This window comes from Salmo salar, chromosome ssa14 (genome assembly GCF_905237065.1).
Source record: "Salmo salar chromosome ssa14, Ssal_v3.1, whole genome shotgun sequence".
NCBI classification, from domain to species: Eukaryota; Metazoa; Chordata; class Actinopteri; order Salmoniformes; family Salmonidae; genus Salmo; species Salmo salar.
Genome location: NC_059455.1, coordinates 29,079,554 through 29,103,399, shown reverse-complemented (window position 1 = coordinate 29,103,399; position 23,846 = coordinate 29,079,554). Strand labels below are relative to the sequence as shown.

Sequence of the window (23,846 nt, the reverse complement as noted above, 5' to 3'; positions counted from 1 at the left end):
ACCGCCCTACAACGCCTGGGCATGCTCCTGATGAGGTGGCGGATGGTCTCCTGAGGGATCTCCTCCCAGACCTGGACTAAAGCATCCACCAACTCCTGGACAGTCTGTGGTGCAACGTGGCGTTGGTGGATGGAGCGAGACATGATGTCCCAGATGTGCTCAATTGGATTCAGGTCTGGGGAACGGGTGAGCCAGTCCATAGCATCAATGCCTTCCTCTTGCAGGAACTGCTGACACACTCCAGCCACATGAGGTCTAGCATTGTCTTGCATTAGGAGGAACCCAGGGCCAACCGCACCAGCATATGGTCTCACAAGGGGTCTAAGGATCTCATCTCGGTACCTAATGGCAGTCAGGCTACCTCTGGCGAGCACATGGAGGGCTGTGCGGCCCCCCAAAGAAATGCCACGCCACACCATGACTGACCCACCACCAAACCGGTCATGCTGGAGGATGTTGCAGGCAGCAGAACGTTCTCCACGGCATCTCCAGACTCTGTCACGTCTGTCACTTGCTCAGTGTGAACCTGCTTTCATCTGTGAAGAGCACAGGGCGCCAGTGGCGAATTTGCCAATCTTGGTGTTCTCTGGCAAATGCCAAACGTCCTGCACGGTGTTGGGCTGTAAGCACAACCCCCACCTGTGGACGTCAGGCCCTCAGAGTCTGTTTCTGACCGTTTGAGCAGACACATGCACATGTGTGGCCTGCTGGAGGTAATTTTGCAGGGCTCTGGCAGTGCTCCTCCTGCTCCTCCTTGCACAAAGGCGGAGGTAGCGGTCCTGCTGCTGGGTTGTTGCCCTCCTACGGCCTCCTCCACGCCTCCTGATGTACTGGCCTGTCTCCTGGTAGCGCCTCCATGCTCTGGACACTACGCTGACAGACACAGCAAACCTTGCCACAGCTCGCATTGATGTGCCATCCTGGATGAGCTGCACTACCTGAGCCACTTGTGTGGGTTGTAGACTCCGTCTCATGCTACCACTAGAGTGAAAGCACCGCCAGCATTCAAAAGTGACCAAAACATCAGCCAGGAAGCATAGGAACTGAGAAGTGGTCTGTGGTCCCTGTCCCTAATTTCCACCTGTTGTCTATTCCATTTGCACAACAGCATGTGAAATGTGTTGTCAATCAGTGTTGCTTCCTAAGTGAACAGTTGGATTTCACAGAAGTGTGATTGACTTGGAGTTACATTGTGTTGTTTGAGTGTTCCCTTTATTTTTTTGAGCAGTGTATATTAATTTGGGAACATTAAACATTTATGGCAATTTAGCTAGCTAGCTTGCTGTTGCTAGCTAATTTGTCCTGGGATAGAAACATTGGGTTGTTATTTTACCTGAAATACACAAGGGCCTCTACTCCAACAATTCATCTACAGATAAAAGGGTAAACCGAGTCCTTCAGGCTTCTTTGGATTTTATGGCAGTTGGCAACCAACTTTAAGATGCATTACCACCACCAACTGGACTGGAGTGTGGCCCTCAGTTCATCTTTCAAATCACCCATGTGGGTATATGCTCCTAAAAACCAATGAGGAGGTGGGACTTGCAAACAGAACCAAGTCCTATTTTAGCGCATGGAACTCAGACGCTCGTTGATGTGTGCGATGATTGAATAAGATGTATTTTTCAGCACACGTGACGCGGGCGGTGTGGTCAGCATGTAGTCTGTATGGGAGTGTGTGCGCGCGTGAGTAGATTGGGGGTGGGGGTCGATTTGAGAGAACGGGTTGGGATTGTTGAGCTGCCGCTGACAGCCAGGAGGAGAGCGAAAAGGAGGAGCTTGGACGAGACACTCCACAGAGGGAAAGCAGAGGATAAAACACAAGTCTGCCAGAGAGGGGGTTAATTTGGTAAACGACAAGTAGGGAAGTGCAAAAATGGATAAAAAAATAAAAATACTTGAGGGGGACCCACGATCTTTACAACTGCAAGGAAAGTGTAGATTTGCTCCACCATAAATGAATAGGTTATTAGTAGGTTAAACTACTAGGCACTGACAAACAACTTGATATCCTGCCATGGGGCGGAGAGAACATTTAGCAATTGTATAACTATACTGAACAAAAATATAAATGCAACATGTAAAGTGTTGGTCCCATGTTTCATGAGCCGAAATAAAAATGTAAGGGCCCAGAATTTTTTCCATATGCACTAAAAGCTTATTTCTCTCAAATTGTGGATAAATTTGTTTACATCCCTGTTAGTGAGAATTTCTCCTTTGCCAAGATAATCCATCCACCTGACAGGTGTGGTATATCAAGAAGCAGATTAAACAGCATGATTATCACACAGGTGCACCTTGTGCTGGGGACAATAAAAAGCCTCTAAAATGTGCAGTTTTGTCACAACAAAATCCTCAGATGTCTTCAGTTGAGGGAATGTGCAATTGGCATGCTGACTGCAGGAATGTCAACCAGAGCTGTTGCCAGAAAATGTAATGTTAATTTTTCCACCATAAGCCGCCTCCAACGTTTTAGATAATTTGGCAGTACGTCCAACCGGCCTCATAACCGTAGACCACGTGTAACCACGCCAGCCCAGGATCTCCACATCCGGCTTCTTCACCTGCGGGATCGTCTGAGACCAGCCACCCGGACAGCTGATGAAACTGAGGAGTTTTTCAATCTCTAATAAAGCCTGGGCCTAGCTCCCCAGTGGCTGGGCCTTTGCCCTCCCAGGCCCACCTATGGCTGTGCCACTGCCCAGTAATGTGAAATCCATAGAAAGGGAGATGCCTAGTTGTACAACTGAAATGTGTCTTCCACATTTAACCCAACCCCTCTGAATCAGAGGTGCTGGGGGCTGCCATAATCGACATCCACGATGTCGGCGCCCTTGGGAACAGTCAAAACGACAGATTTTTTACCTTGTCAGCTCGGGGATTTGATCCAGCAACCTTTTGGTTACTGGCCCAACGCTCTAACCACTAGATTAGGGCCCAATGAATTAATTTCAATTGACGGACCTCCTTATATGAACTAACTCAGTCGAATCTTTGAAATTGTTGCATGTTGTATTTATAGTTTTGTTCAGTATAATTTCATGCACTTCTACTCATTTTGCCATGGGTTGGAGAGAAATTACCAGTTTTTAATATGATATCTGATGATCAATGGGGGCCTCCTGGTCAGTAATTCAACCATGATTACTACAAGTTCAGATCGCCCCAAAAATACAACATTTTTAAATTGCTTGTGTATTCAACTAGTAACAGTAAGTTGACACCCCGACAGTTGCTAAAAAGTATTATGATGCAGGGGAATTGGGGATACCAATTGGCCATGCCTGATTTAAAGCATACAACGGAGCACAGGGCTTGAATTTGAGCAGCAACGTCAGATGGGTGTGGCAGAAAGAGTTGGGGTGATTTAAAAAAAATATTTAAAAAAGTATTGCCTGCAGCATAAATAGACTGATTTATTTACATATTGTGAGTTTATCAAAACAGCAGATAAAAAATAAAAATAAACAAGTAGAAGACAGTGATCATGTGACCACTAAAGAAGTGGGCCATGTTCTCCCCTGCCTCTCAATCTGACAGTTTAAAAAAAGATGAAGCAACGCAGTCTTTCAAGAAGCATGCTGAATCTATGTCAACACAACGGGGGGGTAAGGTTGTCTAAACAGATCCCAGTCTCTACCGTTGTAGCCTACTGTACACAAAACTCTGTTGGTAAATGGCTGACCCTGGCCCCACTCTGAGGATGTCTCAGGGGGAGTTTGGAAATGTTTTTTGCATATCTCATTCACACATGCGTATAATACACACTTGTAGATGTGTGAAATAGGAAATAAGCACCCACCAAATTATTACACACAGGCTACAGAAGCAGTAATTAAGCCCATAGACAACCAACCTGCAGTCTTTGGCCTATAACAGTTCCATAGTGATAATTATATTATATACTGCCCTGATGAGAGCCATGCAATCTGCCACTTCAGTTATCACTAGGCTACTTTCTCACAGTTCAGCTCTAAAAGTGATAACTGATTGCTACATGGGGCTGTAGTTCAGATGTATGAGATGACCTCTAGCTCGGGGACAGGAGACAGTGCGTCAGTCACTACAGCGTCACACCACCACAGCGTTCATAATTCAAATGACATCACCGCAGGAGCTCTACTGGGGTTAAGGTTATATGGTATAGTACAGCGTTTCCAAAACTAGGTCCTGGAGACCTTGAGGGATGCACGATTTGTTTTTTTTCCTAGCACTACACAGCGGATTCAAATTATCAAAGGACTAATGAGTTGAATATTTAAGTCAGCTGTGTAGCGCTAGGGCAAAAAACAAAACGTGCACCCCTTCGGGGTGACCAGGACTGAGTTTAGGAAACACTGCTCTAGCAAGATTCATTCAGAACCAAGGCGGACATGAATGCAGTGAAACCAGTAACAGACCATTACTCAAATACACAATCCTGCCACAGCTCTGTCTATAAATAGATCAGATTCAATGCTAATTGAATCCAGGTGATGTTTCAAATTACTTTAAATGAAGTCCAAAATGAAAAACAGAATTCACTAACCATTGTCAACTCTGCATTTGAGAGAACAGCCAGCCACACACTTCCTAGTTTTGTTGACAGGGATGCAAATTGAAAGTGACAGTTTATTTTTAATCTGTGTTCGGTGAAAGATACTCCCATAGTTGACCGTTAACGTGCCAAACATCCTCGAGACATCCTTCAGAACTCATCATATTGCGTGAGCAGCAGCCAAATGAATAAAAAGTACTTTGCGGCAAAGTCACACTCTTCTTCCAACTCAACAAAAACTCTCAAGAGAAAGCTACAAAGGCTGTGTAAGAATAAGATAAAAGGGCTTTAAAAACATAGGCTACAATATCACTAGTGTTTCTTTACCAGCATGTATTCCCTGATAAACACATCTATACTCCTCTGGCCAGTTACCCAGAACCAGAGTGCCAGATTTAGCCTAGTCCTTGAACAAATATTAATCTGGGTACTGGAGACTGTACCCTCGTGTTTTTTTACATCCTCATAATCATATTGGCTTCATGCAGGCTTAGGGTGGGGTGGGGATAGAGTGGAACAGCACAGCAGGGGACTGAGAATGACCACTTCAGGTGCTACTCAGTAGGAGGAGAGGATTTTGGGTAGTGGAGTCGGGGGGGAAGCAGGCTCTTGGCCAATTCTACACCACACCAGGAACCTGCTCCAAAAAAATACCTGTCAAACACACTACACAAATATAATTTCTTTAAGTCTGCAATGCCATATAGCTATTCTATTATAGCTGCTGCTACATTGTTTCATACCGCTTTTTGCCAGAAATAACACATTGTAGCTGCCTGTTTTTCATGATGCATTTGTTTGACCCACTACACATAGTGCAAAACTATGTGATGTTGTTACAAATTGTTGCATTGTGAAATGTGTCCCTAATGCAACAGAGTTAAGTGAGTAAGTAGTTTAAGCACGTTAATCCTCGCAAGGCTGCCGACCCAGACGGCATTCCAAGCCACATCCTCAGAGCATGCACAGACCAGCTGGCTGGAGTATTTACAGGCATATTCAATCTCGCCATATCCCGGTCTGCTGGACATCTTGAAGCAAGTGGGGACGACATTGTTCCTGTCCCCAAGAAAGCGAATGTAACTAGATAAATTATCATTGTCCCGTAGCACACACTTCGGTCATCATGAAGTGCTTTGAGAGGCTAGTTAAGGACCATGTCACCTCCACCTAACCCACCACCCTAGACCCACTACAATTTGTATATCGTCCCAACAGATCCACAGACAACGCAATCGCCATTGCACTGCCCTATCCCACCTGGACAAGAAAAATACCTATGTAAGAATGCTGTTCATCGACTACAGCTCAGCCTTCAACACCATAGTGCCCTCTAAGCTCAGTGCCCAAGGTCTGAACCCATCCCTGCACAACTGGGTCCTGGACTTCCTGATGGGCCAACCACAGGTGGTGAAGGTAGGCAACAACACCTCCGCCACGCTGATCCTCATCACCAGGGCCACAGGGCCTGCCCTCCAGGTCATCTACAGTACCCAGTGTCACAGGAAGGCCAAGAAGATCATCAAGGACCTCAGCCACCCGAGCCACGGCCTGTTTACCCTGCTATCATCTACAAGGCTGAGACAGTACAGGTGCATCAAAGCTGGGACCGAGAGATTGAGAAACAGCTTCCATCTTTAGGCCATCCGACCCTTAGAGTCACGACTAGCACAGTACCCTGCCCTGAACCTTAGTCACTGTTCTAGCTGGCTACTACTCAGTACCCTGCCCTGAACATTAGAGACTGCTGCCCAATGTACATAGTCATTGAACACTTCACTTTGATTAAATGTTTACAAGCCGTTTCACCCCCTTCATGTATATAATGTATTCTAGTCATGGCTCATATATACACACATACACATTTTATTTTTTTTGGAAGGCATTATTGCACTGTTGCAGCGAAATTGTTGTTTGTAGCTCCATCTGCGATAACAGCTTCAAATCCGTTAACGCCACCAATACACTTTGATTTACTAATGAAGGGAGTGTAAATAATATGGTAAAGAAGGTAGCCTACAGAGCATAGCCTCCTCGATTACACAGAGCAATGCAGTCAAGCCTCAACTGGAATTGTTGCGCGCCTGTGATTGATGTTACCAGGATTAAACACATCAAGACATTTTCACCTCATATCTCTAGGACATATAATTGCGGAATGGACAAACAAGAACGCATGTGTCCCCCTCCCTATTGAGCGTGTTCAATGAAACCAGCGTTTGTTTGATGGCCAGCAGAGATGAAGCGAGACTATGTGCCACAATCAATGACTGTATATATGGGCATAATGCGTTCATATGCCGCTAGACTACTCACCGTCCTGGGTTTCGTTCCCGCGACTGCAGTTGCTGCAAATGTGTTTGATCTCTTTTCCGATGTGACAGTGTATCATGAAGGGCATATTGTTATTCTGGTGATGCTGGTGGTTGGTTTGCTGATGCTTGGTTTGTTGCCCTTTCTTATTGTTGTTGAGAGACATCATTCTGACCAGGTAAAATGCCTTCTTCGGTTTCTCCACCGCCACGGGCATATTGTTTTCCATGTAGCCCGTGTTGTTGAACCAACTCCCATGCATGGTGGTAGGCGCAGGATCCGCCGCCATGGGGTAGTTGCCCGATTTGAACATGGATAGACGAAAATGAATTTGCGTCTAAACGCAAGGCATACGGGCACGGGGTTTTAAACGAACGGCTCCCCGATTCCTACCTGACCTCAACCAATCGCAAGGCTTTCGATCTTGAGCGCTTCCTTAAACCCCTTCTTCTCTTTTATCAACGACGTCAGATATAATATTGTAAATTCCAAACCTGTACCTTGATTCCGATCTCGCTCACTCACACCGGGCTGACTCCGCAATGCCAAGGGCAGAATTCAAAACCACGGATATTATTATACTATGCTGTAGACCATTGCTGCTATAGGCTACTTTACAGCTTGTCCCAAAATAATGACTGATAGTGAAATAGAGTGAGTGAATTGCTGTGCCTGTCTCTCCCTCAATACCCATCCTCGTCTGCAAAACTAATCCGCAAGTGAGCATATGATTGGCTACCTACCCAGTGCGCACCCCTGCAGTAATATAGTCTACAGACAGAAAGAAAGTAACGGTTTTGAACCAAATCCCAAGACTTGATAATGACATGAATGATTATAGGCTCCAACTATAGGCCTACATGAAAGTTTGGATAGAGAACTTTCTCATACTTGATTGGACAGGCAATTATACTCCAATTCAACACAATTCAAGCTGAAAAAGTAATGCAATGCTCTTTATTACAGTTCAGATGCAATTCACTGCTGATCTTGTTATGATAGTGTTAAATATTCATCCTAAGAGACTGTATGATAAAATGTGCCGTTATAGCAAAACACACACACACACACACACATTCATACACACACACACACACACACTGCTGGAGAGGAGAGATATTAAAATGTTTGTGCACGAAGCAAAATTATCTTGTCATTTTAGAAGAAATGTAATTAGTAGCCTGCTTACTTTAATTAATGTATCTATCTGCCATTGTGCCAACTATTCTTGTAATATACATAGATAGATAGTCATTAGCCCTAATGTTCCTGGCAAGAATATTCAATAGGCCTATAGCTCATCCTTTTTAGCAATAAACTAGTCACCAGCTACTGTCTCTTCATGGGTTTGGGCTACATCACACATGTCCTTCAATGAACATATATTCAGTGGTGTAAAGTACTTAAGTAAAAATACTTAAGTACTATTTAAGTAGTTTTTTGGGGGGTATCTGTACTTTACTATTAATATTTTTGACAACTTTTCCTTCACTACATTCCTAAAGAAAATAATGTACTTTTTACTCAATACATTTTCATTGACACCCAAAAGTACTCAATACATTTTGAATGCTTAGCAGGACAGGGAAATGGTCCAATTCACGGAAATATCAAGAGAACACGTGGTCATCCCTACTGTCTCTCTAATCTGTCAGACTCACTAAACACAAATGCATCATTTGTAAATGATGTTGGAGTGTGCCCCTGGCTATCTGTACATTTTCAAAACAAGAAAATGGTGCGGTCTGCTTTGCTAAATATAAGGAATTTTAAATGATTTCTACTTTTAGTTTTACTTTTGATATTTAAGAATACTTTCTCAATTATTAGGCTCCTGGAAAGGAGGTGGGGAGCCATGGTATATGCCAGAGGAGGCTGGTGAGTGGAGGACGGCTCATAATAATGAATGGAATGGAGTGAATGAAATGGTATCAAACACATAGAAAACAAGGTGTTTGATGTGTTTGAGACCATTCCATTAATTTCGTTCCAGCCATTACTGTGAGACTGTCCTCCCCATTTGAAGTGCCGCCCAATGCTCGAAAGGGGGACAAGTCAAGAAAGTAAATCATGATGCAAGTCATGGGAGGGAGGGGGGGTGCACAGTCATGGGATCTATCATACCATAACAAGTGCACTATACCAGTGCGTCATGCCGTCTTTTGGCCTGGCTTCAAATCCTGAAGGAGGAGATAGATCTCGTCCTCTGATATATCAATCTAGACTTGCAACAGGAGAGTTGGGTATAGCCTGTCTTGCGTAATGGCCAACGCAGCCACCCCATAGCCATGGAGTCCCATCCCCTTGCACTCTGAATCTCGATCCTCACAAAGTTAAACTCCAGAAGTTAAATGAGGCAGTAATAAGGCTGCAGCTTTAATATAGGGAAGATATCTAAAGGTCTCCATGGTATTTTCAATCATGTTTCAGGCTGAAAATCGTTTTGCTGTGTGTGTGGTGCCTTTGATGTTCCTCTCAATGAACTGTGGCTTATTCCAGTGACATCAAAGCCCCTATCTGAAATGAGGGACAAAGGCACCTGATTTTCCAACTGCTGCCACAGGTCAATGTGGTGGAGTCAATGCCCTTGGCCATTTTTCGATTACAGAATTTCACCATGTGCTATTCCCACCACCCTTTGGGTCGATGGACAGTATGGTTCTCTACACTCCCAGACTCTTGTCACATAGTATTTATGGAGTTCCAGGTGTGAACAGGGAGTACAGGAGGGGACTAAGCACACACCCCTGTGGGGCCCCTGTGTTGAGGGTCAGAGTGGCGTAGGTGATGTTGCCTCCCCTCACCAGCTGGGGTCGGCCCGTCGGGAATTCCAGGATCCAGTTGCAGAGGGAGGTGTTCAGATCCAGAGTCCTAAGCTTGGTGATGAGCTTGGAGGGGACAATGGTGTTGAATGCTAAGCTGTAGTCAATGAACAGCATTCTTGCATAGGTATTCCTTTTATCTAGGTGGGTGAGGGCAGTGTGGAGAGCAATTGAGATTGCGTCATCTATGGATCTGTTCGGGTGGTGTGCAAATTGGAGTGGGTCTAGGGTGTCTGGGATGGTGGAGTTAATGTGTGCCATAACCAGCCTCTGTGGGGATCACAGACTGGAATAAGGAGAGGTTGAAAATGACTGTGAATATGCCTGCCAGCTGTTCTGCACATGATCTGAGAACGCACCCTGGAATACCATCGGGCCCCACGGCCTTGCGGGTGTTGACCTGATTAAAGGCCTTTCTCACGTCAGCCTCGGAGAGCGAGATCACCCAATCCTCTGGCTTGGTGACGGCCCTCACACCCGGCACAATGTTGTTGTCAAACGTGCATAAAATGCATTGAGTTCATCTGGTAGAGATGCATCGTTGGGCAGATCAAGGTTGGGTCTTCCTTTGTAATCTGTAATGGACTGTAGCCCTGGCCACATGCGTCGGAGCCTGTGTATTATGATTCCACCTGTATTGTCCTTTTGCTCATTTGATGACTCTGTGGAGGTCATAGTGGGACTTGTACTTATTGCTGTCCTCAGCCGTAGCCTCCGTGTTGTCTACGATAGCTCTGTGTGCAATAGCCCTGTCCTTTAGTTTAGTTTAGCGCCAACCTCAGTGCTTACAGGAATCATTGAAGTGAGACACCAGCCCTCATAAATAGAGAGATGAAATACACAGACATATAGACCTTGCATTGTTGGGTTTTGAGTTTGCAAGAACGGCATTTCACTGTACTTGTGCATGTGACATTAAAATCTTTCAACTTGAACCTTGAAGCAGCACAGTGTTTAAAGCTGCATGACCCTATCAGTGTGTCTCTCTATTCAGCTCCAGTGTTAGCTGTTGGCCCACCTGACGCATGACAGCATTCTTATGTAACAACAAGCTGGGGATAGGGCCCAACCACATAACTTGGGCTCATTCATGGGAAAACAAACCAAGGATGTTTTATATTCATTTTTGTCTCGGAGCAAGGTAGTTTATTTTTAGCTACAAGTAGTGTTTCTTGAAGGAAAAAAAAATATTTTAGGCAGAGATTTTTGAAGTGACTTTGCTTAGAGTTAATTTTATACTTTAGATGTAAAAGGCTGTAGACAAGGCCCATAACAAGGCCCATACCGTGGAAATGTATTTGGTCACATATTTCCTCTAAAGCAGGGCAGGCACTACACCAACACTGCCACAGCCTTAAATAACCTACACCAGTATTCAAACCTATGTTCATCAAATACAGTATTTTGATTAGTAGATTATATTTAAATTATTTAGCTTGTTTGATAGAGTTTTGCATTTACAACATAAGTAGAGTATGACACTATGATTGCTCTTTTAGTTTATTTTGCACATTGTGTGTGTATTTTAGTTTCTGACTGTACTGGATATTGTTAGTGCTTTATGCAGTACTACTGCTACCATGTCTCACCTCAGTAATCTGTTATTTTCTTTGATGTAATAATGTAAATGAGTCTAACCAGCCTCTCCAGTTTCCCTAGACCGATTATGTTTCTGTCCGCGGCACGCTACCCTCCAAAAAACCCTGTATTAGAAAACATACTTTTCTGCACAGTCGGTTTGTCCAAGTGGATTGGAATATTCACTCATCCAGACAGAGAAGTACATGAACTGATCTGTTAGAGCTAATACCTAGGCCGAGACAGTACACTGTACACGCTCTGGAGAGTCCTGCTGCTGTGTTATGAGTGAGGGCGTGGCTAGGGCATGAGTCTTGCGCTGACACAAACAACCACCATGTTCGAATTCTCCCTCCACCTCGCCTCAGTTTCTCCTGTTCCATTTCCTTGTCCCACCCTCCCTCCCTCCCTCCCTCCCTCCCTCCCTCCCTCCCTCCCTCCCTTTCTTTCACTCTTCACTCTCTCTCTTTCTACCCCCCTCTACCTCCCCTTCTATCATTCCCTCTCCCTCCTTTTCTCTCGCTCGCTCGCTCGCACACACACACACACACACACACACACACACACACACACACACACACACACACACACACACACACACACACACACACACACACACACATCTGCTGTGTTCCCTCCCCATAAACCTGAAAGGAAATTACATTTAAATGATAAAAGCATGATGTCTTTTTTCTCTCTCTCCTTTGAGTCTCTTCTTGGCGTGTTGAATTGTTATGCAATTATAATCTGGGAGGGACCTAATTTTCCTCCATTTAGTTACACAGTTCTTGGCTCCACCCAGAAAACTAAGCTCAATCTAACGTAATCGCTTATGTAAAGTCTGACTGAGACGCTATGAAAGAAAAGATAAATGAGGCCCGTTGAGTCTCTGGCTTCAGCTCCCCGTTTCTTATATATCTGTGTGTACACACATCACGTAAGTTCTCTCTCTCTCTCTCTCTCTCTCTCTCTCTCTCTCTCTCTCTCTCTCTCTCTCACACACTATATTTTCTGCGGTGGTGATTCAGTTAGCTCAGAGTTTGTATAGGGGAGGAGGACTGAGAGACCATCACCCTAGAGGTATTAGACTGTATCACTAGCTATGTTAACAATATGACACTGTAGGGGGAGCACCTTGACTACATTGCAGCTATGGTAACATAAATCCCATCCCAAGAGAGAAACATGAAATAAATGATAGCCAACAGAGACACAAGTTCATGCTCTAGGAGAGCGCACTTCCAATACCCAGATACAGTAAACTGCACTGCCACGCCCAGATACAGTAAAATGGCTGAAATACATGTTATCATAAAATCCAGCTGGTGTAAACTTTCACTTAAATTATACAGTATGAACATTGGCAATGTGGAAAGTGTTCTACCTTGTGTCCATTATGTGAAAATGCTACAGTGGAAAGATGATAAAGATGACTTGGTATTTGCGGCTTTATAATGCTGCCACCTAGTGGTTACTCAATTCACATCAGTCCTACTCATTTCTCACACCTCATTCAGGTCAGGAGTATCATAAAATACAACATAATGTATCTCATACCTTTATATTGTTTCTAGTGCACCACATACTGTCATACTGTATGCTGTCCCAGGAACATCAAACCTTCCTTTGTATTTTTACAACAGTCCTACTCTGTACCTTAAGTGTCAGAAATGGGTAGAGCTGAGTAGTAACATACTGAATCTCTCTGTGGCAGCAATACACCATTGTATTCTAGAGTTTATAAGGTGGTTCAAGGGAATAGTGGAAAGTAAATATCTATACAATGGTAACCATTTACTGTAGCTGACAAAAATGATGTTGTACCCAATAAAAATGATCACACTGTCAACAATGGCATTCCTCTTATTAGAATGCTCCATCAACTCTTCCTCATTTCAGGATTTTAACCCCCTAGAGTTGATGTCCGAGCCCCCGTGAAAATCGAATTAACATAATAAAAAAACCACATCCAAATCCGTCTGTTTAAGCTAGATATATCTTCCATAGGATACGTCTCAATCCAGCACATCCGCCGATGGCGGCCTTCTGCATACATCCTGAAAATCGGTCTCCTCGCAAAAATGTCTGTAGCATCTGAACCGTTTGGCCTACAAAACTAAGATCAAAAGATGAGACTACCAGAAACACAATGGTGTTTTCCCTTTTGCTCTACGACCCCCACAAGCGTCACGGGACTCATCTGAAGTCAGTACCGCCCATCACCCAAAAATCTGTAGCGTCCCAACAGTTTGGGCTACACACTAATGATATGACATATCTATGGAAAGGTGAGACTCTCACGAACACGTACATGTTTTGCTCTAAGACGCCCACAAGCCTCACAAGACTCGTCTGAAGGTAGCCCGGTAACAGTTTAAAAAAATTAATGGAAGTATACACTGAGTGTACAAAACATTAGGAACACTTTCCTAATATTGAGTTGCACCCCTTTTGCCCCCAAAACAGCCTTAATTCGTCGGGGCAAGGACTACAAGGTGTCGAAAGTGTTCCACAGGGATGCTGGCCCATGTTGACTCCAATGCGTCCCACAGTTGTGTAAAGTTGTCTGGATGTCCTTTGATTGTAGGACCAGTCTCGATACACATAGGAAACTGTTGAATGTGAAAAACACAGCAGAATTGCAGTTCTTGACACACTTACACCGGCGCGCCTGGCACCTACTACCGTACCCCGTTCAAAGGCACTGAATGGCACGCATACACAATCCATGTTTCTATTGTCTCAAGGCTTAACAATCCTTCTTAAACCTTTCTCCTCTCCTTTATCTACACTGATTGAAGTGGATTTAACAAGAGATATCCATAAGGGATCATAGCTTTCACCTGGATTCACCTGGTCGGTCTATGTCATGGAAAGAGCAGCCTAATGTTTTGAAAATTCAGTTTAGTGCCCCAGTAAATTGGTTAAATATGGCTAAATAAAAAAATACAAATCCTGATCTTTCTTCTATCTCTCAGATATAGGACAGACACTAGAAAACAAACCTCTTTTTGATTCGTTTTTTGACCGTTTTTTTCCATGTATGAATCTGTTATTCAATGCGTTTCTATGGGCTAATAGCAGTAAGGCCAAATTCAATGTTTCACCAAATAATTTTTTATAAAAAACAATTATACATAAAGGGGTTCTAAAATTAAAAATCAAATGGCTAAATGATCTTTGGTATGACTATCTTAAAACAATTCCACATGCTAGCGAAACTACCTCTTACTTCCTTCATACTGGACACAGAGACATCAACATTTCATCCACGACTTGATCTGACTCTGGGGAAGTAGATAAACGGCTTCACTGCCAAAATCCCAAAGTTTCCCTTTGGGGATTTTAATGGACCCCCCAGAGGAAGTTTACCCCACTATTTCGATGTAATTTCCTGTCCTGGGATGAAATGCACATTTAGGTTCTACCTCTGAAGAATGACCAAGGCAATTCATGAATTGTTTGTGGGAATTTCCATGTGGAGTTGATAAACATCAACAAATAGGGCACTGACAGCTATCAGTGTACTGTAGCTAGCTATCATGCTAACTTTAGCTATGTACTGTATATATACTGAACAAAAATATAAATGCAACATGCAACAATTTCAGCGATTTTACTGAGTTACAGTTTATAGAAGGAAATCTATGGATTTCACATGAATGGGCAGAGGCGCAGCCATTGGTGGGCCTGGGGGGCATAGGCCCCACTTGGGGGCCAGCCCCACCCACTGGGGAGCCAGGCCCAGCCAGTCAGAATTAGTTTTTCCTCACAAAATTGCTTTATTACAGACAGAAATACTCTTCAGTTTCAGCGGTCCGGGTGGCAGGTCTGAGACGATCCTGCAAGTGAAGAATCAGGATGTGGAGGTCCCGGGGTGTCGTGGTTACATGTGGTCTATGGTTATGAGGCCAGTTGGACGTACTGCCAAATTTGGCTTATGGTAGAGAAATTAACGTTCAATTCTCTAGCAAAAGCTCTGCTGGACATTCCTGCAGTCTGCATGCCAATTGCATGCTCCCTCAAAACTTGAGACAGCTGTGGCATTGTGCTGTGTGACAAAACTGCACATTTTAGAGTGGTCTTTTATTGTCCCCTGCACAAGGTGCACCTGTGTAATGATCATACTGTTTAATCAGCTTCTTGATATGCCACCCTTGTCAGGTAGATGGATTATCTTGGCAAAGGCGAAAGCTCCCTAACGGGGATGTAAACAAATTTGTGCACAGAATTTTACAGAAATAAGCTTTTTGTGCTTATCAGACATTTCTGTGATTTTTTTATTTCAGCTCATGAAACATGGGAGCAACACTTTACATGTTGTGTATATTTTTTTGTTATGTATAGCTAGCTAGCTATCCTGCTAACCTTATCTAGCTAGCTTATGTTATCTGTGTTACTGTTTTTTTTTTTTTTTACTACACCTTATTCAAAAGATTAGCCAGTTGGCTCTATGGCCGATTCTGGAGCTGGATTTGTCATGAGGATTGATTTAGGGAAACTTTGCCACAGATGGAAACCACTGGCCTTTGACTTCGCCATTTATTGTAATCTCCAAAGTTTTGTCTTTCGTAAATTTATGGCCACGAATCCGCCATAAAAATAATTGGAAAGAATAAGATGAAGCTCTGGTAATATGGATAACTATTGAAAGATAGCTGATATGCGTTTTCCTACATTGTAATGGACACAGTGCGACCTTTGGTAGGCAGGTGGCAGGTTTCGGCTGTAAAGCCAAGTCAGCCCATGATCATGGTTCTCACAGGGGAAGTGAAATGATAGGCTACAATGATCATTCACGCCACGAATTTTCTTTCACAAGGGCCTTTTCATTATCTGGATAGACACTTGTGGTTTCTAGCTTACATTATACCAATCAAAGCATTGGAGCGTGTAGTGAAGAAAAACTTTTGTGGTCAAAACCATTCATCTTGTGGCGAGTGGGTTTGCAAAATGCCATCACATCATGCAATTATACCATTTATAAAATGGCCATATATATATATATATATATATATATATATATATATATATTAGTTATTTTTTATCCAGATTAGCTAACAAAAAGTGAAAATGTACAAATGATCCAATGGATTATGATAATTTTCAGGTAAAAAGTGGAGGTGCAAAAACGTAAGTTTGCATCCCCTATTTTAATTTGCTCCATTGCTCAGGCGGCCAAGTGGACACAAGGCTGTTTGGCTCATCTCAGTCACAGAGGTATAACTTTTCAGCTGTTTCTGATTAATAAACAATGGTATGTGGTAACATTCAAATAAAATCCAGGCCTGAAAGAAAACATAGGCTGAAAATAATGTGTATGTCATATCATTGGAAAAGACACCGCATTCACACAGATTTGCACGAAGTGGGCAGTTCAGATTGATCACTTCAAGCCCAAATATATCATACTTTGACTAAAACTATGACTTTTTGACTTAAATCGTTGTGCAACATCAGGCTCTGTCCATGGTCTTTCAGCTCGAAAAAGTGGATTTCTACCGGTGTGGGCGTTTAAAGCAGCAATATGCAGTTCAAACATCAACAAAGCAGACACCCTCCCACAGATTTGGCAAACAGCTGAGGGATGGGGCTGGAGAAATGTATCCACTCTCAAATTCATAGACCGAGCTATGGATGCAAGGACGTGATATCAAAATGATCGTTTTAACCATGTTTTGAAGCTATACTGTACAGGAAAAATTATGTATTTACCTGCTTTGTTGAATATTGATAGTTACCAATTATATGCTTAACAACAGGAAGACATTTTCATATCTACTAATACTGTGCTTCTGTAAAGGGATGGTTACCCTCTAGCTCCCTGCTGCTGGTCTGTGAGTATAGTCAAGGAGATAGAGATAACCTGAGGAGTAGAACAAACCCCTACTTGTTTCTAATCATCTTTGCTTTTGAGAAACTAAGCCGGGGGGTGGGGGTGAACATTTGTCTCTCAAGCTGTGCACCTACGTTGTAAACTTTAATTCATAGGCTAGGTTGTAGCAACCTCATGATGGGTATAAGGAAAATTAGAGTATCATGTAGTAGCCTAAACCTATAGATGTTACGTTGAACTGGGTGAATGGAATATGAATGACAGGCCATGCTCATGAAAAAGAAAATTGTCCTTCCTCATTATAAACGGCACTGACCGCCACTGATACTAATGCAGTTGTAACGCTCGTCGTTAGAGGGAGAAGTGGACCAAGGCGCAGCGTGGTAAGTGTTCATGATAATTTATTACAAGAAACACTCAAACAAGAATAACCAAAAGTAACAAAATGAAAGCGAACAGTTCCGTCAGACATAGACGCTAAACAGAAAATAACCTCCCACAAACACAGTCGGAAAACAGGCTGCCTAAGTATGATTCCCAATCAGAGACAATGATAGACAGCTCCCTCTGATTGGGAACCACACTCGGCCCAAAAACAAAGAAACAGAAAACATAGACTTCCCCACCCGAGTCACACCCTGACCTAACCAAACATAGAGAATAATAAGGATCTCTATGGTCAGGGCGTGACAGTACCCCCCCCCCCAAAGGTGCGGACTCCGGTCGCAAACCAGAACATAAAGGGGAGGGTCCGGGTGGGCATCTCCTCTTGGTGGAGGCTCCGGTGCGGGACGCAGATCCCCCTCCGCTTGGGGCTCCCTCCACTTTTGTGGAACCGGACCGTGGATCGTCGCCGGAGGCTCCGGACCCTGGATCGTTGCCGGAGGAACCATACCGTAGATCATTGCCGGAGGCTCTGGACTGAGAACCCCCGCTGGAGGCTCTGAACTGACGACCGTCGCTGGAGGCTCCGGACTGGGAACCCTCGCTGGAGGCTCCGAACTGCCGACGGTCGCTGGAGGCTCCGGACTGCCGACGGTCGCTGGAGGCTCCGGAATGCCGACCATCGCTGGAGGCTCCGGACTGCCGACCGTCGCTGGAGGCTCCGGACTGCCGACCGTCGCTGGAGGCTCCTGACTGCCGACCATCTCTGGAGGCTACGGGCTGGGGACCGTCGATGCAGGCTCCGGACAGGGAACCATCGCTGCAGGCTCCGGACAGGGAACCGTCGCTGCAGGCTCTGTGCCATGGATCGTCACTACAGGCTCCGCGCCATGGATCATTGCTGGAGGCTTTGTGCTATGGATCATCACTGGAGGCTCCGGGCCATGGATTATCACTGGAGGCTCCGGGCCATGGATTATCACTGGAGGCTCCGGGCCATGGATTATCACTGGAGGCTCCGGGCCATGGATCATCACTACAGGCTCCGGGCCATGGATCATCATTGGATGCTTCGGACCATGGATCATCACTGGAGGCTTCGTATGTGGAGCCGGAACAGGTCTCACCAGACTGGGGAGACGCACTGGAGGCCGGGTGCGTGGAGCAGGCACAGGGCGTACCAGGCTGGAGAGACGCACTGGAGACCGGGTGCGCGGAGCTGGCACAGGATATACTGGGCCGTGGAGGCGCACTGGAGGTCTGGAGGGTAGGGCAGGCACAACCCATCCTGGCTGGATGCTCACTTTAGCCCGGCAAGTGCGGGGCGCTGGCACAGGACGAACTGGGCTGTGAAGGCACACTGGCAACACAGTGCGTAGAGCTGGCGCAGGATATACTGGGCCGTGGAGGCGCACTGGAGGTCTGGAGCTTAAGGCTGGCACAACCCGTCCTGGCTGGATGCTCACTTTAGCCCGGCAAGTGCGGGGCGCTGGCACAGGACGGACTGGGCTGTGAAGGCGCACTGGCGACACAGTGCGTAGAGCTGGCGCAGGATATCCTGGACCGAGGAGACGCACCGGAGACCAGGAGCACTGAGCTGGCACAATCCGTCTTGGCTGAATGCTCACTTTAGCCCGGCAAATGCGGGGAGCCGGCAACGAGTGCACCGGGCTGTGAATGCGCACCGCAGATACGGTGCGCATCACCGCATAACACGGTGCCTGACTGGTCACACGCTCCCCACGGTAAGCACGGGGAGTTGGCTCAGGTCTCAACCCTGACTCCGCCAATCTCCCCGTGTGCCCCCCCCCCCCCATTTTTGGGGGGGAACTGCCTCTCGGGCTTCCGTTGTTGCCATGCTAATTCCTCATAACGTCGCCGTTCTTCCTTTGCTGCCTCTATCTCCTCCCTTGGACGGCGATACTCCCCAATCTGCGTCCAGGGCCCTTTGCCGTCAAGGATCTCCTCCCATGTCCAACTATCCTGGCCACGCTGCTTGGTCAGTTTTTGGTGGGAGGTTCTGTAACACTCGTCGTTAGAGGGAGAAGTGGACCAAGGCGCAGCGTGGTAAGTGTTCATGATAATTTATTACAAGAAACACTCAAACAAGAATAACCAAAAGTAACAAAACGAAAGCGAACAGTTCCGTCAGGCATAGACGCTAAACAAAAAATAACCTCCCACAAACACAGGTGGAAAACAGGATGACTAAGTATGATTCCCAATCAGAGACAACAATAGACAGCTGCCTCTGATTGGGAACCATACTGGCCCAAAAACAAAGAAACAGAAAACATAGACTTCCCCACCCGAGTCACACCCTGACCGAACCAAACATAGAGAATAATAAGGATCTCTATGGTCAGGGCGTGACAGCAGTGTAGTAGTATAATCAGACTATCCCCTCCCCGTCCCTTTATTCACCTGCCTATAGAGTAGGCTGCTGCTGCAGCAGAGTCAGTGCTGAATCCCTCTGTTTCTGATTTTTCCAACAGTGTGCTAATGATGAAACAGCACTGCGGGCTGGGTGAAAGATGGTGACAGACACACAGCAGCTTTTGGAGAAAATGAACATCGCTTTAAAAACTGAGGAGCAAGGGTGTGTGTGTGTGTGTGTGTGTGTGTGTGTGTGTGTGTGTGTGTGTGTGTGTGTGTGTGTGTGTGTGTGTGTGTGTGGCTACAGCACAGGGGTGGGTGTGTGTGAGTACATAGCTAGATTAATGAAGCAAGGTCATACAAGGGAGAGGGAAATGTTTCAATCCTAATTCAGGTGTGATGAAGTGTAAACCCTACAGTCAGGTCTCAGTGAGGAGATGTAGGATCTATGCAGCTCTTTGAAGTAACAACAATGTATTTTTCTCAGTCCAATACAAGCTTTGTTGTCATACGATATGCAGTGAATGATAGCTAGAATTCAAAATCTTTGCTCTGTGAGGTTGAAATCTGTGACTTTGATATTCTTCTAGAATGAGGCCGATAGAGTTTGATATCCAAATAAACAGTATGTCAAACCTGTACTTGTGAGTTTGATATTCCTCTAGATAGACTGTGCTTCAGTGGAGGCTGGTGGGAGGAGCTTTAAGAGGACAGGCTTACTGTAATGGCTGGAATGGCATTAATGGAATGGAGTCAAACGTGGTTTCCATATGTTGGATTTGTTTGATACCGTTCCAAATATTCCATTCCATATGTTACAATGAGCCCATCCTCCTATAGCTCCTCCCACCAGCCTCCTCTGCTGTGCTTCCTTTCTGCATCTGTTCTCAGTGTACCGTTGCTATGGGCACTGAGACGAGTTGTTGCTGAGCTGAGCACAGCAACAACACTCACAGGTAAGCTGGCAGCCTGGCAGCAGCTTGGCACATCATGGCCTGCTGGGAGGTGTATAAGAGGTAGCAAGGCCTCTCTTTCTCTCTCTCTTTCTCCCTATTTCCCTCTCTCTCTCTCTCTCTCTCCCTCTTTCCCTCTCTCTCTCTCTCTGCTCTCTCAAACACACACTCTCGCTCTGTGTATCTATACATCTGTAATTTGTAACTCTCTACTACTCCCTCTGTTGTCAACACTGTCTTTTTCTCTCTCTCCGTCTCCCTCTTCCCATATCTCCTTTCTATCACTCTCCCTCCGGTGTATCTATAAATCTTTAATTTGTAACACTCTAGCTACCGCTGCTCTCCCTGTTGTATACTCCCCCTCTCTCTCTCTCTCTTTCCCTCTTTTCCTCTCTCTCCCCCTCATTTTGTGAATGGATTGCTGGTTCTCATCAGAGCTCAGTCATTCCCTCTGGCCTGTGATGACTCAGTAGAAGATTATACACTATACATGCAGCTCTGCTCTGGATCTCATGGTGGGGTAGCATTGCTTTATGTAACTGCTTACACCCAGGAGTTCACTGGCGACAGAGCACGCCAGCAAGTCCCAACAACAATTATGCTAATGTGACAGGACTCCGGTCCCCGAGGGTCCCAGGGAGAACATGGAAACAGTGGAAAGGGGGGAGACGCGGAGGGGGTAAGGGAGAGGGGGGAGGAAGACGGCTGTAACCGCTCACAATTTAATGCTGATGCAAATAAGCCTCAGGTATCAAAATAACAATTCAAGTTTATCTTGACTAAATTAGTCACTCTCTCATTGCCCTCATACAAAAACTCCTCAACTGCTTAATAATTATGTACCTGCTTAGCGTGGACAGATGTCTCTGCTATTGGTTCGCCTCTCTCTCTCTGGCGCTGCCCATGTTCTTACAGATCCCATAATAGGACAGATACAATTTTGCGTCCTCTAACAATCTCTATGGGTTAAACAATTGTACTAAGTTAATGAGGCATTTGTAAGTTATATTCTTAAAGAATCAATGTCTATACATAATTGATTTAGAAGTCCAAAAATGTATGTTTCAATCGCAGAATGCCCTTTAAATATTCATTGCCATTGTGACCCTTTTCCTTCGGTTTAGTGAATAGTGGTCCAGTAACTGCATGTAAGAACCCAGAGGCACATGCATTTTCACTCTACTGCAGTTGCAGTAGCATTGCACTCCACCAGAGAGCAGCAGTGATACATTATGTGCTACAACTGGACCAAGCCCTTTTGAATAAATGAGAGAATACTGAGGTCGAGTTCCTGCCTGACTACATTGCCGACGCATACCAGATCTTACAACGCCTGGATAGGTATTTAACATATCAGCTAACCACATCATATGATATAGAAATATGATGCCCGACTGCACAGTCGATGATGTGGCACGCAACAATTGGTGATGCAATACAACGCCTGCACATCTGGTCTGGCAGGAACTTGACCGGTTTCTTCTGTGGTGGGAGTGAACAGCTCCAAGTCTCTCAAGAACTGTAGGGTGCCAAATAGTCTGGTCCCAGATCTGTCTGTGCTGTCTTACTTTGGTTGCAGTGACCATAGGAGTTAGTTGGCAAGACAGCAGAAACAGGTCTGGGACGAGGCTAGGTGGCAGAGGCTGCAGGTGTAGTTTTCCACCTCCCAGTCACTGAAGCCTCTTCTGACCAGTGTGTGTTTGATGATTTAACACCAATCAGGCCACCTCCTTCAGTATGTTCAGTTGGTCTTGGCCATGAAACATCACTGGAGATGTGGAATGTAAAAGCATTAATATTTCACAAAGGAACTCAAGCACTAAAAAGCTAGTGTAGGATCTTAATTTGATCACCTTGTTGAAGGAGAACATTCCTGCAATGCAAACTTGTAGTGTATTTTAGGTTTAAAAAAGCTTCTGAAGTTTGTAATTTCCACTATTAAATTTCAGACTTGATTTTCACAAAAATGTCCATTAATTATGATCCACGTAATAATTCACATTTCCGGTTGCAGCAGGATTATTTTCCTGCTGTATTAAACTGGCTCAAATTAAGATCCTACATCTGTACACTGACATGATGATATATAGCTAGAGCTATTGATGGAGGGGAAAACAAACAATAATAATGGTAAAAATTAATTACTCAATCTAAAATTCAATAGTCCAATGGTTTTTGTTAATGGTGAAAATTGATATTCACCCAAGCAAAAATGCTCATGTTGAAAGTGGTGACCATAATTGTACAAATAATTACCCCCTTATTGAGATGCTTTTGGGAATGAATACAGCTCATACTATTTTGGGCATCTGAGTGCAGTCTGACAGGGTTCCTTGAATAAAATGTATCATAAACTCCTCATATTGACCAGAGCAATTTTTCCCCATCCCATCCCAACAACAACATCATTTAGAACACACTGGTCTCTACACTAAACACATGGACACATAGATTTTCCCTCTTATCTTTGGAATGACCAAGTGAAAGACTGTTGAACAAACTGGTATGCAAATAAGAATGATAGTGCAAAAAAAAAAGACTCATAATATAAAAATAAAAACAAAGCCTATCATTGGTCACTTCTCTAAACTGCTTGGAGATATAACACACTACCCTCCCTTTTAAATCATCTTTATGATGCTGTTAAACCAATGCCCTGCAGTACTTATGGATAGTCTATGAGAGTACAGCACAGCAGTCCCCGGTGGAGACACTAGTCAAACTCAGTTGCATGGTTTGCACAGCCAGGAACAATATAATTCACAGTGGTCTTTCCTAAAGGGATTCATTTGAAAATGAATAATGGAATGACCGAAATAACTTTAAGTGCCATACAAACTTCCCCAAGGGAGTTTACTCTTCTACGTATTTAATCCCACTGGTTGCTGCAATACACAGAGCTACTACATATCAGTGGAGATTGCTTAGAGGATGAAGGGGAGGACCATCCTCCTCAGTGAATTTCATTTAAAAAAAATCGTAAAACATTGAAAAAGTTATCCTTTTTAGATAAAACTACACTAAATATATTCACGTCACCAAATAAT

General features: G+C 44.6%; 1 protein-coding gene across 4 annotated transcripts in view; it reads right to left on the bottom strand.

The window, feature by feature from the left end:
• The window catches only part of LOC106569162 (phosphatase and actin regulator 1), an 89,011-nt gene that overhangs the window by 48,395 nt on the left and 16,770 nt on the right, over nt 1-23,846 (bottom strand). The window contains exon 1 of one of the 4 annotated variants that reach the window (XM_014140207.2): nt 6,854-7,542. The exons of 2 other annotated variants lie outside the window; for them this stretch is intronic. In XM_014140207.2, the coding sequence (XP_013995682.1) occupies nt 6,854-7,163 (310 nt within the window). In that variant the 5' untranslated portion in view covers nt 7,164-7,542. Of the gene's footprint in view, nt 1-6,853; nt 7,543-23,846 lie in introns of those variants that run through there. One more of the 4 variants, XM_014140208.2, reaches the window with a different exon arrangement.